Raw genomic sequence first — 21,534 nt, 5'->3', positions numbered from 1 at the left:
AGTTTTGGGGACCACCAAAAGAGGTTGGTTTGCAGACCGGAGAGTACGTTTGGGGGAGTATGGGGTCAGCAGATCGATAATGTACTGAGGCACCTGCCCATGTAGTGCTCTAAATGTCAGCACTAAGATTTTAAAATCGATTCTAGCTTTGACTGGTAACCAGTGGAGCGAATACAAAACTGGGGTGATATGAGCTGTTCTAGAGGTTCCTGTCAGGAGCCTCGCAGCTGCATTCTGGACCATCTGAAGACGATTTAAAGTGGACTTATTACAACAGGTAAAAAGAGAGTTGCAATAATCAATGCGTGAAGAAACAAAAGCATGAATAATCATTTCAAGATCTCCCTTAGATAAAATCTTCCTTAATTTAGATATATTTCTCAAATGAAAGAAGCAATTCCTGACTAACTGTCTTATATGACAGTCAAAGGACATTGCCTGGTCCAACACAACACCAAGGCTTCGAAGGCTCAACTGGACGGAGGAGCCCAGGAAGCCAAGGTGTTGTTTAATTCCGGCAATCTTACTATCAGGTGCCACAATAAGTGTTTCAGTCTTGTTAGAATTTATGTGAAGATAATTATTGTTGAGCCAGATCTTAATGGACGACAAGCACTCTAATAATATCGCTAATAGGTGAAACTCTGAATCATTAAAAGAACAATAAATTTGAAGATCATCTGCATAAAGATGATAAGACACATTGTCAAAGCGCCGGATAATCTGACCCAGTGGATATATATATATAGTAAAAACAAAAGAGGACCCAGGACCGACCCTTGTGGAACTCCACAGGACAAAGCAGCCACTCCAGACATGATGTTATTAATAGTCACATTAAAAGTTCGATCACTAAGGTAGGAAGAGAACCACCTCAGGACAGTCCCAGAAAATCCCAACGACTGAAGGCGCTTTATCAGAGTTCCATGGTCCACAGTGTCAAAAGCAGATGTCAAGTCTAATACAATGAGGACAGTATAACGATCAGAGTCTGCGGCCATCCTTATGTCGTTTGAGACTTTAAGTAAGGCAGTCTCAGTAGAGTGCATTTTACAAAACCCTGACTGAAAATCGTCAAACAATTTATTCTGTTCCATATAAGCGATCAGCTGTCCTGCTACCGCTTTTTCCAGGATTTTTGACATGAAAGGGAGCTTTGATATTGGCCTATAGTTTTTTGAGAAAGGAGGAGAGGAACTGGGGTTAAGCCATTGCTCTCAATTAAGCTACAAGCCTAGCTGGCTTCTAAGCTAGCCGACCAAAAGTATCAAATTAAATCTGGTAATTAGCAAGAACTTCTGCAACACAAGTGCTTAAGTGGTGCAAGCGTATGTTGTTACTCAAAAATTCAGATGAACTTAGAAACAAAGTTTAATTCCTAAACAATCTGGGAGCAAGCACACAGTGCAGGCACCAAAAACAGAAAATGAATACGGTTACCACAGAAGCAGGAAACAGCAGTCTGTCAAAGGCATCAGGGACATACAATATGAAGCCACATGTTGCGCTGAACCATCGTGGACCACGCCTGGATGTGAACTGTGCAGCGCTGACGCTGTCTTCCACTGCAGCCATGGCCTTGTCAATCTCCTCCACTGCCTCTGTGGGGAGGGCCTTGGGCTGGGCAGCGAGGGAGGACACAGATGAAGAAAGGAGAGCAATGTTATTGAATGCCACTCCGGCCTGGGAGGCGCACTGCTGAATGCGGTCCATGAGCTAGGCGGTCACTTGATCTCGGGGCAGTGGAGGTGTGGGCCGCCATTTGCTGAAAAACACTGCCTTGGGGAGCAGGATGGAGGAAATACTCATTTCCGGCGGCGGGACAGCGAGAAAGCTGAGATCAGTCATCCCCTCAACTCTGAATGGCTGGAGCCCGCAAGCCCCCAGGCTGTTCCACCACTTTGGAGAAAAAGGGCCAAATGGTGGGGAACCTGGGCCAAATCAAGGGATGCTTAGTTCACTGCTCTGGTTTGTAGAAATCGGTTGGGGGGGCTATCCGCGGGATGAGAGATGCCCTTACAACCTACCTTTATGATAATCTCCAGCAAGTCATGGAGCAGAGCACCGAATGTGTGAGGCTGGCTGGGGGGGGGGTTTGAGGAAGCCCGTCTCCGCTGGTGCCCACGTTAACCAGAGGGTTGGTGGGAGAGCCGAGGGAGCCAGCTGTAGTGGGAAGCAAGTCAACAGACAGGCAGGCAGGTACGGAAGGGGCACTTGGCCTGAGGAGAGAGGGCCAGGTAGGCATGGTCGGCGCTGAGGCAGGCCTCGCAGCGGGGGTGCGGGTTGCTGGGGGAGCCAGCTATAGTGGGAAGCGAGTCAACAGATCCGGGCCCACTTACACCCAGGAACTCCAGGGGATTGTCCGCTATAGAATCATCATCACGGGTAGCCCGGTGATGCGTCATCTGGGTCTTGTTCTGCAGCAGCAGCGAAGAGCGACCGTTCTCCGCTGCTTTTTTGCCGCAGGCAGGCAGGTGCGGAAGGGGCAATTGGCCTGAGGAGAGAGGGCCAGTTCGGCGCCGAGGCAGGCCTCACGGCGGGGGTGCAGGTTGCTGGGTATAATGAAGCCCGTGTCGCAGCAGTGATGGCGGGGCAGCATCAGAGTTCGGTGCTGGAGGATCCTTACTCTTTAGCCATAGGAATGCCCCTTAGAATGCTCTTAGAACTGTGAAGAAAAAGAAGGAGCTGATCACAGGTCACACCGGCTTTTATGCCACTACAGCAGACCTGTGTGAGGACAGCCCAGTGCAGGGCACAGGGCACGAAAGAATCTCTTCAGGACTGTGCATGTGTGAGGGATAGAGTAGAGTAAAAACATCAGCTCTCGCTTGCAACCCGGAAATCTTTAGAGCCTATACGAAGAGTGATCCAAAATTCCAGAAGAGAGGTGGAAGAAACTCATTGATGGTTACAGGAAGTCACTGATTTCAGTTATTTTGTCCAAAGTGTGGGCTACCAGATATTAAGCTGAGGGTTTCAGTAATTCTGTCGTGTTTCTGCTCCGCCTGTTTCTGGTCGCATGCTTTTATTTTGACATAACTTCCTGTTTAGCCATATCTCAGTTACAGACTTTTTACTTTAATCCATACTCAATTGTTTACACCTGTTTTCACCCCATTATTAGCAGTTTTCCCTCCACCGGAAAGTTGCCAGATTGTTCTAGACCCATGTTCAGACTTTCCAGCATTTCTTCTCGTGCCTGTATTTTTTGTTATGACATCAGATTGCCTTTGACAACCAAAAATTCCCTTGCCCTTCTGTTTTTGACTGCTTTCCTGGTATTTGGCTATCGGACTTCCCTCTCTGATCCCTTGCTGATCTCTTGGCTGTGTGAGTTTGCTAGTTCTGACCTTGGACTGTATTCCTGACCTGTGAGTGCTTTTTGTGTTTACGTAGGTTGTAGTGATCAGTTTGTGATCACAATTAAGTGACTGCGTTTACCTTTACTCATCTGGCATTATAATGGAGTCCATCAATTAACCTGGCTGATAGTGGTATCGGGCACCCCTGACATAATTCTGTCCATCCCATGTTTGCAGTTCTGCGTGGACTGGATCAGATTTGCACTTTTCTCTGCTTTTGTGTTGTTCCAGTGCAAACAAAAGAAATAGACACGAGGATACCACAGAATTTGTGATTTCAACAATGTTCTGGGAGAAGTGGTGTGTTATCTGACAGGAATGCAGGGGTGCCAGTATTTTTGGCCATGACTATTTTTAGCTTTCTGTTTTTGTGTGCTGTTGTGAGACTGTGTAACCAGGTGAGTAGACTCACTGGTCAGTGAGTCTGTCAGGAACACGAGTCCAATTTGATGTCATGCTCTTGAAGTGCTGGAAGAGAGGAGTCACCAGCTTCTTCATGTAGTCCTGGAAGTATTATGGAGAGGTAAGTACAGGATGCTGGTTTATCTGCTTTACTTCTTAATGGCCACTTGCGAGCATAAAGACTAACCATGAACATACTGTAAGAAGTAATCCATTTGAAATATCCAGGCAACTGCTGTGAGGTACTAAAATTCTACAATAGCAAAGCTTTGAAAAATTTTGGTCACTGACCTACATAAATAATGTAGCATACCTGCAAAGGCTGATAGACTTCAGTACGGTCCAGCATAAGGTAGTAATAATGCAGATTGTCCAGAGCAGACTGCCAGGGGATGTATTCTGTCTCTGCTAACAGATAGGAGGTTGTTCTCAAAGCAAGGGTCGTGGAGACCACCTGAGCCCTGCACAGGAGAGATAAACAGGGTTTAGATTATTTAATATAAATACAAAGAACTGTATCTGTCCCTGGGACAGATACCTAGGGATTTTTGTCTGTACCCCAATACAATGACGTGAATATACAGTACTTATAGAAATTTTGCTTTATTTTATTTGTATTGGTGAAAGAATGCTTTTGTGTATAGAAGGATGAATTGTGCATATATTTTATGCACGTTGGCCTAATAGTGGCAATGTCAATTAATCTGTTCTTCCAAGAATTAGGTCCACAGAAACATTTTTTTGTCATCCCATAAGATTTTATCTAGCAGAAAAGTCATTTTATTTATATAAGCCAATATCAAAAATCACTAATTTGCCTCAAGCAAATGACACCCTCTGTGCAATGACCCACTAATCAAAGAAAAACTCCCTCACAAATCCTTGAGGGGAAAAAATGCAAGAAACATCAAGAAGAGCAAAAGCTGGTGGTCCAAAATAATCAATAATCATAATCAGTTTTGTTAGGCGATATCAGTCCTAATCATAAAACAAATTGCATGCCAAGTAAAAACTACTAAAAGTTTGACACTGCCCTCATCTTTTTCTGTCCTTTACTTCTCCTCTCAGGGCTCAGGGGTTGCTGTTTTAAGGTTCACTTTTGCGATTAAAGTCTTTGCAGTTCCTGCAGTTTTCAGAGAAAGTCTGCAACTGGCCCCTTTTACCTTGAACAGTGTACTTTGAATGGAGGCAACATTCATGCCGATGAAGCATCTAATATGATATGGCACACGGGTTATTTGCTCACGAGCTACATACATCTGTTATTTTGTGGGCTAATTATTGTACGTGGATTTAAATGCCAAATCAGAGATTCTCAAGGATGGGAGCACATCTCCTAAGAGCAACGCTGGTCATTGTGTGACATGCTGGTATGGGAGAGTGTAGATGAGAGAGAGGCTGCTGAACTGAATGAGTTCAAGAGCTGCTGCTCAGAGTCCGTGTATGTACTGCGGTCACTCAGTGCAAGCACATTTATATGACAAAAAAGGTGCAACAAAACCTCAGAACAACTAGACTGACCTACCTGGCCATATTGAAAGCATCATCCATAAGTTGAGCTCGGTTTATCACTGGTATAATCTGCATAATAGATTTTAGGCGTTTAAAAAAAAAAAAAAGCAATCTATTACTACACAATCTCCAAGCAGTAAAACATAATATCAAAGTCAGCCTAGAGTGTACCTGGTGCTCCGAATTAAGTTGAGTAAAGAGCCTTTCCCAGTTTCCAAGGTCATAGTTTACCCGATAATATCCAGTTACATTGATGTTGGCCAGGACCCACGAACCACCACTCCTCATCTCCAAGTTTATCACTGACAGACAAAACAGAATGTAAAACATTAAAGAGCCATAAAACAATTTAATTATATTTAGTCATTTAAAGAGTCCATGGCGCTTTTCCTTGTTTTCTGACTTATCTACATTACAACAGTGAATTATCATCTTAGACGTGACATACGTACACCTCAAAAAATAAGGTGAACATACAGTATGTTCTAGTATTTCTATGCAGAAACTGGGTTTATACACATCTCACAAACTCTCGTTCACAATATTTTTTTCTAACCAAATAGTTTTATGTGATAGTTTAAGGATTTCCTTGAATGGTCATAATCTCCAGGCAGTTGCACATTCATGTTAGCTTGCCTGACATCCACCGGTGCTATTGTAAAAGCGGAATTGTTCGACTACACCTGGTTTTGTGGATATATTTTCTCTCCTGCTGCTGCACTGTCACCAGAGGATGTTGAGGAAATATCCAGGGCCTGAGGTTACTGCACGTCCAGGAATGTTCCTGTACAGGAAACTCACTGTTTTACCCGACTGGGTCTAACCTACAAGCAGCTGGCCTGTGAAGCCCCCCATGGCGGTGAATGTTCAGCTCATCAACGCCGGATTCCCCTGGAGCACAGTATCTGTTTGTTTTGACTGCTTGAGGCCAGTGTGTCTGCCGTATGTGATGTGGTTGTGGTTAACCAGTGGATTAATGATCCATTATGTTATTGTCAGCGCTACGCTACCTGTTGGAATTATTTTCACTACTTTGAGACTGTATGCGGTCGTGTGGGGGAAGACGCAGTGACCACCGGTTAGATTTACCGACCTTGGAGCTACTTGAAAGGAAGTGATCCTTCCACTATTCGGTGGGACTTAACGGTAAGTTTAAAAAAAAAAACATACATTGCGTGTCTGTTATGTTAGAGAGAATTGTTGTAAGGCTGGAGAAGTTACTATGTCTGTATTATGCCAGTTAAAATATGGGGTTTCTCAACTACCTACTTTGTTTAGAGTGTTACACATCTCTTTTCATCGGTACATATACCGTTGTTTACCTTCTATGGAGGAGGCATTCACATTAATTAATGCTGTCGCAGTTCATTGTGCTTTCCACTTTCACCACAAAACACCAGCAGCAGGAGTTGTGCACGTTCATGAAGGAACACCAAAAGGAAGCAGCTTTTTGGCTCTCTGATTCTGAAACAATTACAAACTATTTGGAGTTATAAGGAGTGCCAGGCTAATCTAGAGGTACCCAAGATTAAACATTAAATGGCTGGAAACGAGCAAAACGAAGATGGCAAGTGTATTGTCATGCAGTCTGTTTATGTAACAGACTGGCACTTACAGTACCATGTTTTATTAGTTTTACAGTAGATGTTTTTATCAAGTTTTAAGATTAAGTTAGGATTAAGTTTTATAAGCATTACATAATAATACTTGCACATTATTACACACCTTCTTTTTTCATCAGCCACCAGATATCTCTTTGGACCTCACCAGACTTCATCCACCTAACAGGAATCAGCCACTCATAGCTAGGGCAGGAAATTAATGTTTATTGCTGACTGAAGTCAAAGTGGATGATAAGACAGAAGCAATGAGGAGAACCAGATATAAACTTGTCTTTTGATATTGCCACATATATCCAGTTAGATGTTTTACATTTCTGGATGCTGGCTTTAGAATAGAATAAATAATGTGAACTTTAATTGCTTAAAATGAAAAAATTAATGCATAAATTTTAATTATAATAACAAAAATAAAATAAATACAAATATAAAACAATACAATGCTTACAAATAATTTGTAGTAAAATACTGTAGTTTTGCATACTTGTAAGGTGATTGAACTGTGATGTTTGATGCTGGATCCAGCAGAAAGTGCTTCTGGGATACCTTTCCTGTGGTAGTATCTATGGTAACCACAGGGAAGCCTATCTGGAGCACCCAGCGGTTCATGATGTCCTCAACTGGACAAGGAAGTGGAACATTTTTGGATTTCACCACCTGTTAATGAAGGTTGCAGAAAGTATCTAGGAGAATTGTTTTAAAAGTGAAACACACACAGACACACACACACATATATACTGTATATCGATCCATCCATCCATTACCTATACTGCTTATTCCTGAATAGGGTCGCAGGGGGGCTGGAGCCTATCACAGCTGACACTGGACGAGTGGTGGGGTACAGCCTGCACAGGACACCGGCCCATCACAGGGCTGACATGTAGACCACCACGTACTCACACAATTTAGAGTTAACGGACTATGGAGTACCCAGAGACCAACCATGTCAATATCCCACCTGGGTCCTTAGGCAAGGCCCTTAATGCTATCTGCCTACCTCACCGGTAATGAGAGCTGGAAAAATAAGAGTCGCACTGGCTCGGACATCGCCCGGGTCAACAAGGTCCGCGTCAGGTGTTGGGGAACCAGGGCAACCTGATGAGAAGTGGGCTACTGGAACAAGACATTCATGGACAAGAGAGGAGAACAGGGAACTATTGGAATGCTACAATACAAGTAACCCCAGTGAGAGGGGGTTGAGGGGGTCATGTATTCACTGTTTCTTTGTGAAAGGCCAAATGCATTGAGTCTCACCAGTCTACCTGTTTCTGGCTATCAAGCTAATAGTGACAGAAAAAAACGTCCATTCCACCCCACATATAAAACAGTGAATTCTTTTCCTCCTCATGATGTTGAGTGCGGTTTAAGGTGCTATATTACTCTGAGCTGTAGCCATGCAATTGCCAGGATCACTAGGTTCCTTGGTAAGTTACTCATTTGAAAAGGTCCTCTGTGGAGCTGCTTCTGGTGGGGGCAGCTCAGGATGGGAAATGCAACCAAAATAAATCAAAATTGTCACTATTGTCAAGGCAACTAAATGTCACTATTTTAAGAGACTTTGTCACTGATATATAAAAAAATAACTCAGTCAACCTAGTAACATTAGTACTAGTACTATAGTTAGTACATACTAACTATAGCTGTAAAGTGATCGACATAATAGTCTCCTATTATTTTAATGTAGCATTGGTTATTTATTTTGTGATAGCGATTGCCATTATAGCAGTGCTTATGTATTCGTCAAAAATTATTTAATTAGCCTTTGCTTTAACAAACACAGCTCATTGTTTGAAGTCTCTCTTTCCACCTCATACAAACACTGCTTTTATTAGCAGCATTCAGGTCATTTACTTTGTGCAGAGATTGACTAGGAATCATTGAGGGTGATTAGGTGAGCTGAATTCATAAAAACTGACAATCACAATGTAACCAGAGACACTTGTGCAGACAGACTCAATAACTTTAGAAAAAGATACAGCCTACTGTACAGTATCTCAACTAATAAAATAAAATAAAAAATAAACAGCTGGTTAGCGTTAACGGTCCAGAAATAAAAGCCAAACGGTACCATAAAACGTAATGAGCTGAAGCTAGGCCAGCTACCATTAGCATGTCTTACAGACAGGTGGCCTGGCTATTTGTGTGTCATTCAGTAATGGTAGTTAGTTAGGTAATTTATATTTGCACAAATTGACAGTATTAACTATGGAACTTTATCTACAGATTAGAACCGTTTTGGATAATGCAAATTAGACAGTTATTACGATGACAAGGTAATTTTGAAAACAGCCTGGGCTGCCACTACTTCTTTAACAATGTTTGTGGGGACAAAACAAAGTAGGAACTGCCCTCTGATCAGAGCCTCCACCAAGAGTGAATGGTTCCAATCTCAGCCATTATCAATAAGAATTTAGTCATTCTGACACCGCTCGTAGCTACATGACCATATGGCCAACAGTACACATCAACAACAAAGGAGGACGCATTCATCTTGATGACATCAAATTTCATTTCATGTATTCAGACTTTCATTACATATTTTCAATTTTCCATTTAATTTTCTCATGACTAATTTAACACCCTCTCACTCCTCAAACTTGTTCTTAACTCTGGAGAGATGTCAGATGACCAAAAGCTGCCATGCTGACAGCCAGGCCACAAATTTTACACCTCCTTTCTCCTGATGTTAAGTTTCAGCAACGGTTCCCTCTGTAGCAGCAATGGTAAATCATGCACTGAGGGTATTTGTATAAATTTCCATTCTCTCCTCCATGATTTCTGTGTCCCTAAATGGGAACACCTTAAAATGCTTACAGCATTAGACCAAATGTGCAAATTCTTACAGTGCCGCATTTCTTCTGTTTCTCCACTGCAATTCCTTAGTAAATATGAACAAACAGTGTCTCTGCTTAGCACCAGAAAATGAGCCACAAAACTTTGGTAAGTAGCCCCTTAAACTCCTTCACTTAGGGCAGAAACTTACTCCCAACCTTAAGGTAGGAACCCACTGTTTTCTGGCAGAGAACCTTGGCCTTAGAATTGGAGGTGTTGATTCTCATCCCGACCACTTCACACTCAGCTGCCCCAGTCCACACTGGCAGCCTCAGTCTGATAAAGCCAATAGAATATCATCTGCAAAAAGCCGAGAAATTACTTTGAGGTCGCCAAATGGGACAAACTCCTCCCCACAACTGTACCTGGAGGTCCTGTCCATGAAAATTACAAACGGGATTAGAGACAAAGGACAATCAATACCCAATGGAAATGTGCTTGACCTGTTGGTGAGAACATGAACAGAACTCACTCTAGTTCCATAAGTACCAACAGCCCCAGTCCCACAATAACCCCCAAAGGAACTGGTCATCAACAGTTCATTGGGGCCTCCATGGCTTAAGATTTCCCAGGGAGGCTACAGAAAACCACTCCCCCTGCTGTGGAGGACCGTCAACTAGCACCTAACAACCTGAATGTGTTCTACTGCAGGTTTGACAATCAACAGTCCCCCCTCACCCTCCCCACCTCAGACCCAGCAGCTGCTCCCCCAACAATCACCACCTTCCCTCCAGCTCCCCCACCTCTAACGATCTGTGAAAAGGATGTGCATGGCCTTTTTAAAAGATAAAGGATCAGGAAGGCACCAGGCCCAGATGGTGTGACCCCCTCCTGCTTGAAAGTGTGCGCTGATCAGCTGGCCCCCATCTTCACACTTATCTTCAACAGGTCACTGGAGCTGTGTGAAGTCCCCTCCTGCTTCAAATGCTCCACCATCATCCCAGTCCCCAAGAAAACCTCCATCAGTGGACTGAACGACTACAGACCTGTCGCCCTGACATCTGTAGTTATGAAGTCCTTTGAAAGACTGGTATTGGCCCACGACTCCCCAGGGACCTATGCACAGGCCCTCTTTGTGGACTTCAGCTAGGCATTCAACATCATCATCCCAGACATCCTCCACTCCAAAATGACCTAGCTCATTGTGCCTGCCCCCACCTGTCGGTGGATTACTAGCTTTCTGACAGACAGGGAGCAGCAAGTGAGGCTGGGGAAACCACATCCAGCACCCGGACAATAAGCACAGGTGCCCCCTAGGGGTGTGTACTCTCCCCTCTGCTGTTTTCACTCTACACCAACGACTACACTGCGAAGGACCCCTCTGTCAAGGTCCTAAAGTCTGCAGATGACACAATGGTCATTGGTCTCATCCGAGACAATGACGAGTCAGTCTACAGACGGGAAGTTGAGCAGCTAGTCCTGTGGTGTAGCCGCAACAACCTGGAGCTCAACACACTCAAAACAATGGAGATGACAGTGGACTTCAGGAAGATCCCCCCACCTTGCCCCCACTCACCATACTTGGCAGCACTATATCAGCAGTAAAGTCCTTCAAGTTCCTGGGCTCCACTATCTCCCAGGACCTGAAGTGGACGTCCAACATCAGGACCATCACCAAGAAGGCACAGCAGAGGATGTACTTCCTACGCCAGTGCAGGAAGTTTGCCCTGCCCCAGGAGCTGCTGATACAGTTCTACAGAGGAATCATTGAGTCTGTTCTCTGCACCTCCATCACTGTCTGATTTGGCTCAGCAACCAAACAGGACAAGTACAGACTTCAGCGGATAGTGAGGACTGCAGAAAAGATCATTGGTGTGAGCCTGCCCTCCATGGAGGACCTGTACACCTCACGGGTCAAAAGGAGGGTGGAGAGGATCACTGCAGAGCCCTCACACCCCGGATACAATCTGTTTGAACTCCTCCCCTCTGGACGGCGTTACAGGTCACTGTGCACCAAGACAACCACGCAAAGGGACAGTTTCTTCCTCCAAGCTGTCGCTCTGATGAACACTTAACCCACGACAGTATGATTGGGGTGGCTATGGCTCATGACGTAGGGCAGTTGTCTCCTGACCAGCAAGTTGGTGGTTCAACTCCCGGTACCCCCTGCATGCCTAAGTGTGCCTGAGCAAGACACTGAACCCTGAATTGCTCCCGGTGGCTTGACTAGCGCCGTTACGTGGCAGCCTGTCGTCATTGGTGTGTGTGAATGGTGTATGATCCTCTGTAAAGCGCTTTGGCCAGTGCAACACACTGTGAGAAAAGTGCTATATAAAATACAGTCCATTTAACCATGATTAGACAGTAACCCTCAGTGCAATACCTGTGTGTGTATATATATATCTATACACTGTACAGATTATACAGACTCATACAGGTCTCTAGTACTTTGTTTTAAGTACTCTATTTTTTATTCCTAGTTATGTCATTTTAATGAACATTCCTTTGTTGTCTGCATTGTTTACTATCTGTTTATACTGCTTTTTCTGTATTGTTTGCACTGGTTGTTGATGTTAATACTGCTATTTTGTTATATTACACAGCCTTATGCTGGTTTACTGTTTTGCACATTGAGAGCCGATGTACCTGAGTCAAATTCCTCGTGTGTCCGTCACACCTGGCCAATAAAGCTGATGCTGAGGTTGGGTACAGTGTAAGCTGAGTGGCAGACAAGGCTGGGGACCTGGGCATGCAGATTCTTGGCATTGTAGACTAGTTTTAGGGTGAGTTTCAGAAAAAACAGTCACATGCATTCCTCCCATTCCCTTTAAAAACAGTATCAGGTGCCCTGATTCTGCATCACTTGCAAAGTAAGAAAGTCACAAGTAGCCAAGGATGTCCTCAGTCACCTCGATTATCTGTTATATTAATGAAACCACTAGACTTCGCCATTTAATTTGCAGAATACCCAGTGAAGGATTTAAAATATTAAATCAATCTACATCAGTCCTATAGCAGTATGTGCAGATAACAGTTTTGTTTTAAAACAAATCTTGCACAGTTAAAACCATAACATTTTTGGAAATAAAAATTAGAAATTTTCTTTACCATTTGTAGATGGTGCCACAAATCATTTCCTGCTGTATTTCTGTAGGCAAAGTGACTGAGGTAACTCTGGAGGCAAAAGAAGACACAATCCATTTCAAAATTCTGTAATCAGCAGTTCTTACCTGTGGTCAAATCACAGTACATATAGCAATTCATCTCAGCAATTTGTTTCATTTCTACACATATGTTCCAAGAAAAATGGGGACAAACATACATTGAGTCCTTGGACAAAGACTGGCTCTGAAAGAAAATCAGACAGCATCCTCAGCACCGCTGCACCCTGAGGAGCCACAGACACACAAAAGGGTTAGGGATCGATCTGCCAATCAGCTTAAGAACTAACATGGCAATAAGTTTACATTTTCTGGTGTAGAGTGAAATAATTTGCATAGCATTTACAATTCAAGTTTACAGTAGCTGAACACCATCAATAACTCAATGATGACTCATCCAGTTTCATTTTCAAAGTTCATTTACTGGCTTCTGCTGCAACTTTTGACAGATGACATCACAAGCTGTGATGTCTCCATGCCATAATGAATTACATAAGAAAATCCTTCTGATGGCCATGTACCTTGCTGTATGAGATGACATCAAATTGTTCATTGATTTGGTCTGGGAGGACGACACTGTCTTCATTAGAAGACAGAGGGTGAGAGGAGGCCAGGGCATCAACTGCAAACACTCTGTGGATGTCATCAATTATTATCAAGTCTTTCTGGAGCAAACAGACACAGAAATGTATTAAGATTATTTCATTCAATTCATTGTATTGTTAAGATGGCATCGAGTGAGGTTTGAGGGCATACAACATTCTATCCTCACCACATTCCATGTGGGCTCTGTGTGATTTGCTCCCAAGTAAGACACATAGGAAGCAAAGCCCTCATTCAGCCAGACCTCATTCCACCAGTGCAGGGTCACCAGGTTACCAAACCACTGCACCAGAGATGACATCATTTAATTTGTTGACTAATCAATGAGTAAATCAATCAAAATATAGAATACAACGAAAAGCTCACCATGTGTGCTAGCTCATGAGCAATGATAGTGGCAGTGGTCTCTTTATTTCTGACGGAGGAGGTCACAGGGTCGTAGAGAAGGTTGGTTTCTCTGTATGTCACCAAACCCCAGTTCTCCATTGCACCAAAATAGAAGTCGGGTAGAGCGATTTGGTCTGTAAGGCAGGTTAATGCAGGTCAAAGGTTCTGAAGTTAGAATCATACCAGTATACCCCCCGGCCTTAAACCTGTGGTTCACCTATACTGTATTAAGAGAAACATTTCCTGACCTCCCTCAAGTGGCGAGAGCAGAGCGACCATATTCCATCAACCACTTAGTGACTGGGGCAGCAGTAAAAATCTTGCTAATTTAGTTATTTTCTCTGAAAAACATATATTAGGGTGGGATATGCCACAGCGAGGGCTGAGGTAAAAGTCTAAACTGATGGAATCTCAGACAAAGAAAGGCCTATCCAAAATGTAGTACACATTTTATCCAAATGCCCAGAAATAGAAAAATATTTATGGATTAACTAAAGCAAGTAACTATGAGGATGAATACCAGGAATTGAGATCTCTGTCTTTACCAAGATTTTGCAAAACTTGATAACAAATGGCTTTATAGCAACAACAGTGTCCCAGTACCTCAAACCAGTGAAGTGACAGGGCACAATGACTGTGAGTAATGGATTTTTCACACTGTAAAGCCTCAGGTTAGCACTGAAAAGGTGGTCCTGGTCTCTTGTATAAATTCAGATCTGCTGCTTGTGTGTTATCCTGCTATTTGGAGTGGGACATCTGCGGATGAGGGGCTGAGGCTTTTGCCTTGTTGCCAATGGAGAGGAGCTGACAGCTAACAGACTTCCTTACTCACAGTCAGTGAACAACATTTCATTTCCCAAATCAAATAAGTAAAGGACCCCCTTAGATTCACATTGGCTTTGGGTTGAAGACAGCGTTGATTTAAAAGGCAAGTTAACAGGTTTTAGGTTTAATTTGTAAGTTAGACATCTACTTCCTTCCACTAAGAGGCTTTCTGAAAGCAGACCCACCTGCCTTGCACAGAGGGTAGGAGATGTTATAGTACAACTGGAAAAAGTCCAGTATAGGTCCAGTTACATTGAGGGCGTAGTTTCCCTGTCCCTGCTCAATGGCTGTCCTGGAAGCCCAGATACGTACCTGAAAACATAACAGAAAACTCCTGTGTGTATTGTTCTACAAACTTACGGGCTTATTTACAAAATATACAGAAAACACCTTTGTGTTAGCAACACAGAAGATAGCAATAGATAGCTAATTACCTACATTTTGTTTGTGATAGATTGTCAGTTAATCAAATAATTGCTGAATAAAATATTAATTGACAATATCTTTGATAATCACAGTCCTTATTACTGTAAATTGAATATGTTTGTGTCTTATTTAAAGATGTCACCTTGGGCCCTGCAAAGTTTTTTTTTTTTTACTATTCTCTAAAATATTACAGAGTTTGAAAATCAATCAGTAACTTCAGTCCAACCATTCCAGAATCTCCTGAATGATCCAGGAGATTCTGAGGTTGCTGCTTCCATTAAATGAAAATGCATCACATTGATTTAACCAGCATTTTTACACTGGACCACTATACTCTCCCAGCTGCCTGTATGCCACTTTGCATGTGTTGTAAGAATAATATCAAATGAAATATTTAAGGTATTAAAACTGATACAGAGACCAGAACCCTAGAACTCTGGTAGATGCAGGAACCACAGTCTTGACCAATTCAGTTTTGTACTTTAAAGGAAAGTTACAATAGTCCTTATACTGAAAAAACCTAGAAAAAAAATCAACTGGACTAGATTTCTAGGTCGAAGACGTTTCACCTCTCATCCAAGAGGCTTCATCAGTTCTGACTGACTAGTGTTGAGCTGGAGATATTTATCCCCCTCGGTGGTGTTTCAGTCCTTTGAGTTTGTTGGCCATCAAAGGACTGAAACACCACCGAGGGGGATAAATATCTCCAGCTCAACACTAGTCAGTCAGAACTGATGAAGCCTCTTGGATGAGAGGTGAAACGTCTTCGACCTAGAAATCTAGTCCAGTTGATTTTTTCTAAGTTTTTTTCAGTTTGCTATGACCTGGATGACTGAGAATCTGCACAGACAATAGTCCTTATATTTACTGACACAGATTGTATGTTTAATATTGTTGTACAGTATACTGTCATTTTGCACTAATAAAAATTTCAAATTGTATTCTGTATAGAAGTTGTTCATAAACCTTTCCTGTCATGCCCCACTGTGTAGATAGAAAGTAATTTATTCCTGACAGGTAACTCAACAACTGGTAAACTGTTTACTGTATTTTATAATTAACCTCTGATGCAAAATGCAGGTTAAACTCAAGTAGGGACAAAAGGTAAACCTTTGACAAAGATGGGCTAGGGTTTTCTTTAACTCCTGTCAGACATCTGTCCATTTTGTGCTCCACATGTCAATTTGCTATCTGAATACATCTTGCTAACCTGAACTGTGACAGCCTTGCTAGCTTTGGAACATTCTCTGTTGTTAGCTAATTAATCAGATTTATAGACCTTTTTCAAAGCTGGAAATTTGATTAAAATAATAGTGGCTCTGAGTTAGTAGTAACTGCACTGCAGTGTAGACATATACATGATAAAAATCTTTGTTTGACAGATCATAATGCCTGCTGTGAACAGGGTCTATTTAACTTTAGTTAAAACATTATTGTGGCCCTCAGTTTGGGAACCACTTCATCAAAGTGATAACGCTTAAAGTAATGCCATAGACAGTTACCAGAATGTCTCCTTGTGTAGCATTGACGTATATGTAGTCAGAGACGACGATAGCCAGTAGATAGGTGGACATATTCCTGGTGGGCTCAAATGTGGTTTTTGTTACCTCTATTCCATCAATAGTGGTGTCAACAATATCTGAAGAGGGCACCAACACACAGTTACACACAGTCGTAACAGGGCAGCAACTGATTCACAACTCAAAAGGAGAAATCCACAGTTTTCTGGCAGAAAACCCGGGCCTCAGATTTGGAGGTGCAAACGAAATGTAGGATATTTCACCTGTCAAACTGATTCATGATATGCCCTAAGCACCACCTACTTCTCAAACTTTGCTTTAAGAGGACAAAAGTGCAGGATTCGCATTCCTAAACTTATCTATGGACAGAAACATTCACTTTTATTCCCAATTTTAAACCACCCATGGCATTCTCATTTCCAGCCATTTAATGTTTAATCTTGGGTGCCTCTAGACTAGCTTTGCACCCATCATAACTTCAAATAGTCTGTAATTATTTCAGAACAATAAAGCCTGATATCGGAGAGCCTCCTCCTCAAAATGAGAGGATAGTTCATAAACATGCACAACTCCTGTTGCCAGTCAGCAAGCCATGACAAAGCATAAACAAAAGAACTTTGACAAATAAGCTACGTTTTTGACAATGACAATAACTCAAATATTACCTGACATGTTCGAGCCAGATTATGAAAGTGGACAGCACAACAAACCAAGACAGCATTAATTAATGTGAAATTCTCCTCCATAGATAGGTAAGAAAGTCACTTTTGGCTTTTCCCATTTAGGGGTCGCCACAGCGAATCGTCACACTGAGGACTCGCATGTTGACATCTGGCACGTTTTTCATGCCAGATGCCCTTCCTGATGCAACCCTGATTCAAACTGCCTGAAGATAATGACCATTCAAAGAAATCCATTAACTATTGCATAAGACTTCACATAGTTGGAAAACAAGTCTTGCAAGAAAGAGTATTGGTGAGAGTCATTACCTGTCTTTGTCACTGCTACCAGCCCCCAACGACTAAGTTGTTAGGGGACATTGTTGACCGTCGAAGGACTGAAATATCACCCGGTGGGAAAAATACCGACAGAACTGATGAAGCCTCTTGGATGACAGGCGAAAGCTTCTTGGATTGAGTCTTCTAACAAAAAATTACATCCAGATGCCTTCTTCTAAGTTTTTTCAGAATAATATGACCTGGATGACTGAGAATTTGCACAAACATCCTTTAATCTTTTTATAAAACCATAAATTATTGTGGCTAACTTTTTGAGAGCATCGCATCGTACTCTGAAAACTACGCCCACTGCTTGGGGCAATTCCTCGATCCCCTTTGACTTTGTATTGAGTGAAGGTGTCTTTGACATTTCGATCTTTTTTCAAAAAATTAAAAATGCCTAAAAGCTGCTGTGTGTCAGGATGCACTACCGAGTTTAAAAGCTAAGGAACAAAAAACACCAAAGCTTTAAGAAGACAAAAAGGATACAATGTGTGGCATTAGCAGGATCAACAGGGAAACAGGGATCCATAGTCAGCATGTTTGCAGGTGCCTTAGCTAACTACACTATCCTGCCAAACCACAACAGAAGGGAAGACTATTTCCAAAATAGAACCAAATCTACAGGGTAGGTGGGGTATAGCTGATAACTAAAATGATAATGGGACAAGTCAGCTGTTAGAATGTTAACATTCTGCATTGTCTGCATTGTTTACTGCCTGTTTATACTGCTTATTTTGCATTGTTTGCACTGTTTGTTGCTGTTAATACTGCTTATTTTGTTATACTAGCCTTATGCTTACCATCATTGGTTTGCAAGCAGTAAATGATTCACTTCTACCCACACACATATTATACTAAAAAAAGATTATAACAATGTTAACATTCTTACATCACACAAGTAATATACTAAAGAATTATTACAAAATGTACACCACACCCACAATTGTCCATGTAATTAATCATTGAGCCTGTTCTTGCATATATCTTGATTGACACATACCTTTATATTTATGTTTAAACTCGTCAATTCTATTACTATTTTTTATGTCCACACTTAAATTATTCCATAGTTTTACCCCACTTATGGAAATACAAAATCTTTTTTTGGTTGTACGTATAGCATGAATTTTTAAATTTAACTGACCCCTTAAATTGTATCCCCCTTCCCTTTCATTAAATAGTTTTTGAATTCCACCAGGTAATAAATTGTTCCTGGCTTTATACATAAACACTGCAGTCTTATATCCCACTAAATCAAAAAATTTTAGCAATTTAGACTGTATGAAAGCTCCAATGGTGTGATCCCTGTACCTCAACTATAGTTAGCTAAGGCATTTGCAAACTTGTTACTGCATAGTTTTCTGATTTATAACACAAACTTTGGCATATTATCAAAATGCTTTAGCTTAACTTACAGAAATATAGTATCTTAAACTGATATTTGGATAATGGACCTAACAGTGACAAATGCTTTCTGTATATGATGGCTTATTGAGTGTCAGGATCCCAATTTTCCCATTTGAAATTTTGAAAAAAGAGATTTTAGGAGAATTGTCATTTTTTTGATTGATTTATATTTATAAATGTAAACATCACTCATGTGCTCAGTTTAGGTTTTACGATACGAGTTCCAGTTTAGACATGGTACCTTTTACTGACATCTGCTATCACAGTACCACATTACCATTGCTGCACATTTTTATTGCATGCAAAACAAAAATTGATCATTTCAATTGTAGACTGCACTTACCTTTCTCCATGCCATTGGACAGGGCTACAGTTCCACGGGGGTGAATGAGTGTAATATAGAAAGCAGCTTTCATAGCTGGCTCATCAAAACAAGGGAAGGTTTTTCTGGCATGAGTTGGATGCATCTGAGAGGTGGCAACAATTCTATGAATGATCAAAGCACAATGCAAATAAACAAAATTGTTAATTAAATGTTATCTGATCTTCACCAACGTCACAAATATCACCAAACACAGTATTTCTAAGCTGATAAAACACAAACAGTCCTGATCTTTCATGTCTTTACACCCATTAAACACAAAGTGATGGTGGAAAAAATAACTGCAACAGTGTTTTAATAACTGGTTGATCCACCTTTGGCAGCAATAACCTCAAGCCAATGCTTTCTGTAGCTGTGGATTAGACCTGGACAACATTCAAGAGGAGGTTTGGACCATTCTTCCTACAGAGCTGCTTCAGTTCAGCCATATTATTAGGATGGATGGTGTGAATGGTACTTTTGAGGTTATTCTACATTCTCATTTCATTGGTTGGACTCCAGGTTTGCTAACACCTGTCTCCAGTTGACATTTAGTGACATCAGAAGCCTCGTGTTGCCACCATCACTTTGTATGTTTAACAGGTATATTCAATGAAGATATGAAAGATCATGGCTGTTTGTGTTTTATCAGCTTAGATATGTTGTGCTTGTTGATATTTGTGACTTTAGTGAAGATCAGATCACAGGTCATGACCAATTTATGCAGAAAACCAGGAAATTGCAAACAGTGCCATCACTTTTTCTTGTGAATGTAGATATAGAGGGACACAGAATGAAGAACTTACTTTCGGACTCCCCCTTCTTCATGTTCACTCCTGTAAAAGCCTGCTAAGTCGTCAGCTAGTTCTCCAGTGAACTCAGTGTACAGCCGATACTTCTGTCCATGAAATAACTGACTATTCAGCTGGATAACCAGATACTGGGTCTTAGGCTGCAGCCAGGAGGACTTAATGCTGGGAGCAGACCCATCACCTTGAAAAAGAAATACAAGTGACGGGGAAAAGTAGCATGGGAAATGTTATGCCAAGTCCTACTAAAAATGTAAAGCATTAATGATGCGTATCAATAACCAGAGACACCCACTTAAAACTGAAATGCTGAACTTTAGTAATTTTTCTTCAAGCTGTCAAATGGTGAAAATGATAAAAAAGCTTTTAATATTTGTTTTCATTCAATAATTTTCACTCAGATTTTTAATACTGTGATATATTTATGCAAATAACCTGAGCTAGATAAGGTAATAAATTACCTTTACTTAAAAAGTCAGTATTGCATGCGTTTATGAAAAGCTAATATTGAAGAGACAGAGGATATCCTGGCTTGCACTGATAGCACTCTCTCCCTGCATGTGTGTATACTACCTGAAGTGATAAGACTGGCAATGTGTGTGTTGTCCAGCTTGGTGTAGTTGAGTTTGTTGGAGTGGATCAGGATCAGATCTGTTCCTTTGACACACTCAAATTCCACAGTGGATTTCCCTGATGAATGTACAGACATAGCAAACAGGTCATTGGACGATGCAGTGAATGTGACACTGCATTACATCCTGCAACACCTCGACTCCTCAGGGACCTATGCACGGGTCTTTGTGGACTTCAGCTCGACATTCAACGCCATCCAAACTGACCCAGCTCACTGTGGCATTTATAACTCACACTTGGCAATGCATGTCTTCTTGTGTGATTTTCTGGCTGCTACAAACACACAACATCTAACGTTTTGCCTCTAAGGTGCTCTACCATTAATGTCACTGAGAAAATGTTTTCATTCCAGGTCCTCCTCTCCCCACAATGACACGCTGGGTATGTCACCAAGTGATATTCCAGGACAATAATACAATAATCTACAAATTAAGCACTAAATAGGCCGACTCGTTGTATTCAGTTGAATGCATGTTAATATACATAATATACAAACAATTTACAGGCAAGCAGTGTGTGACTTTTTAGCAAACATTGCTTTGTAACAGTTCCTTATGTAGGTGCCTACTAATTATGGCTGCAGTTCATATGGATGTTTTGGGCAATCCCAATCACGCCCCTCCAGGCATCACTGTCGCTGCCCACGTGGGCGTTGAAGTCCCCCAGTAGAACAACGAAGGCCCCAGTCGGGGCCTTTTCCAGCACCCCTCCCAGGGACTCCAAGAAGGCCGGGT

At 41.8% G+C, this 21,534-nt stretch overlaps 1 protein-coding gene across 1 annotated transcript in view; it reads right to left on the bottom strand.

Moving 5' to 3' along the window:
* Window positions 1–20,265, bottom strand: part of LOC109951284 (aminopeptidase N-like) — a 32,486-nt gene extending 12,221 nt beyond the window's left edge. The window contains exons 1-15 of the mRNA XM_020585709.1: window positions 20,165–20,265; window positions 19,341–19,483; window positions 16,572–16,708; window positions 14,829–14,955; window positions 13,798–13,952; window positions 13,601–13,714; window positions 13,350–13,493; window positions 12,990–13,055; window positions 12,776–12,841; window positions 7,380–7,552; window positions 7,002–7,081; window positions 5,448–5,578; window positions 5,290–5,345; window positions 4,078–4,225; window positions 3,775–3,866 (exon numbers count right to left, since the gene is read on the bottom strand). Of these exons, the coding sequence (XP_020441365.1) occupies window positions 3,775–3,866; window positions 4,078–4,225; window positions 5,290–5,345; window positions 5,448–5,578; window positions 7,002–7,081; window positions 7,380–7,552; window positions 12,776–12,841; window positions 12,990–13,055; window positions 13,350–13,493; window positions 13,601–13,714; window positions 13,798–13,952; window positions 14,829–14,955; window positions 16,572–16,708; window positions 19,341–19,464 (1,613 nt within the window). The 5' untranslated portion in view covers window positions 19,465–19,483; window positions 20,165–20,265. The remainder of the gene's footprint in view (window positions 1–3,774; window positions 3,867–4,077; window positions 4,226–5,289; window positions 5,346–5,447; window positions 5,579–7,001; window positions 7,082–7,379; window positions 7,553–12,775; window positions 12,842–12,989; window positions 13,056–13,349; window positions 13,494–13,600; window positions 13,715–13,797; window positions 13,953–14,828; window positions 14,956–16,571; window positions 16,709–19,340; window positions 19,484–20,164) is intronic.
* Between the last annotated feature and the right edge of the window lie 1,269 nt (window positions 20,266–21,534).

This window comes from Monopterus albus, unplaced genomic scaffold (genome assembly GCF_001952655.1).
Source record: "Monopterus albus unplaced genomic scaffold, M_albus_1.0 scaffold373.1, whole genome shotgun sequence".
NCBI lineage: Eukaryota > Metazoa > Chordata > Actinopteri > Synbranchiformes > Synbranchidae > Monopterus > Monopterus albus.
This window is presented reverse-complemented; position numbering and strand designations above follow the sequence as displayed.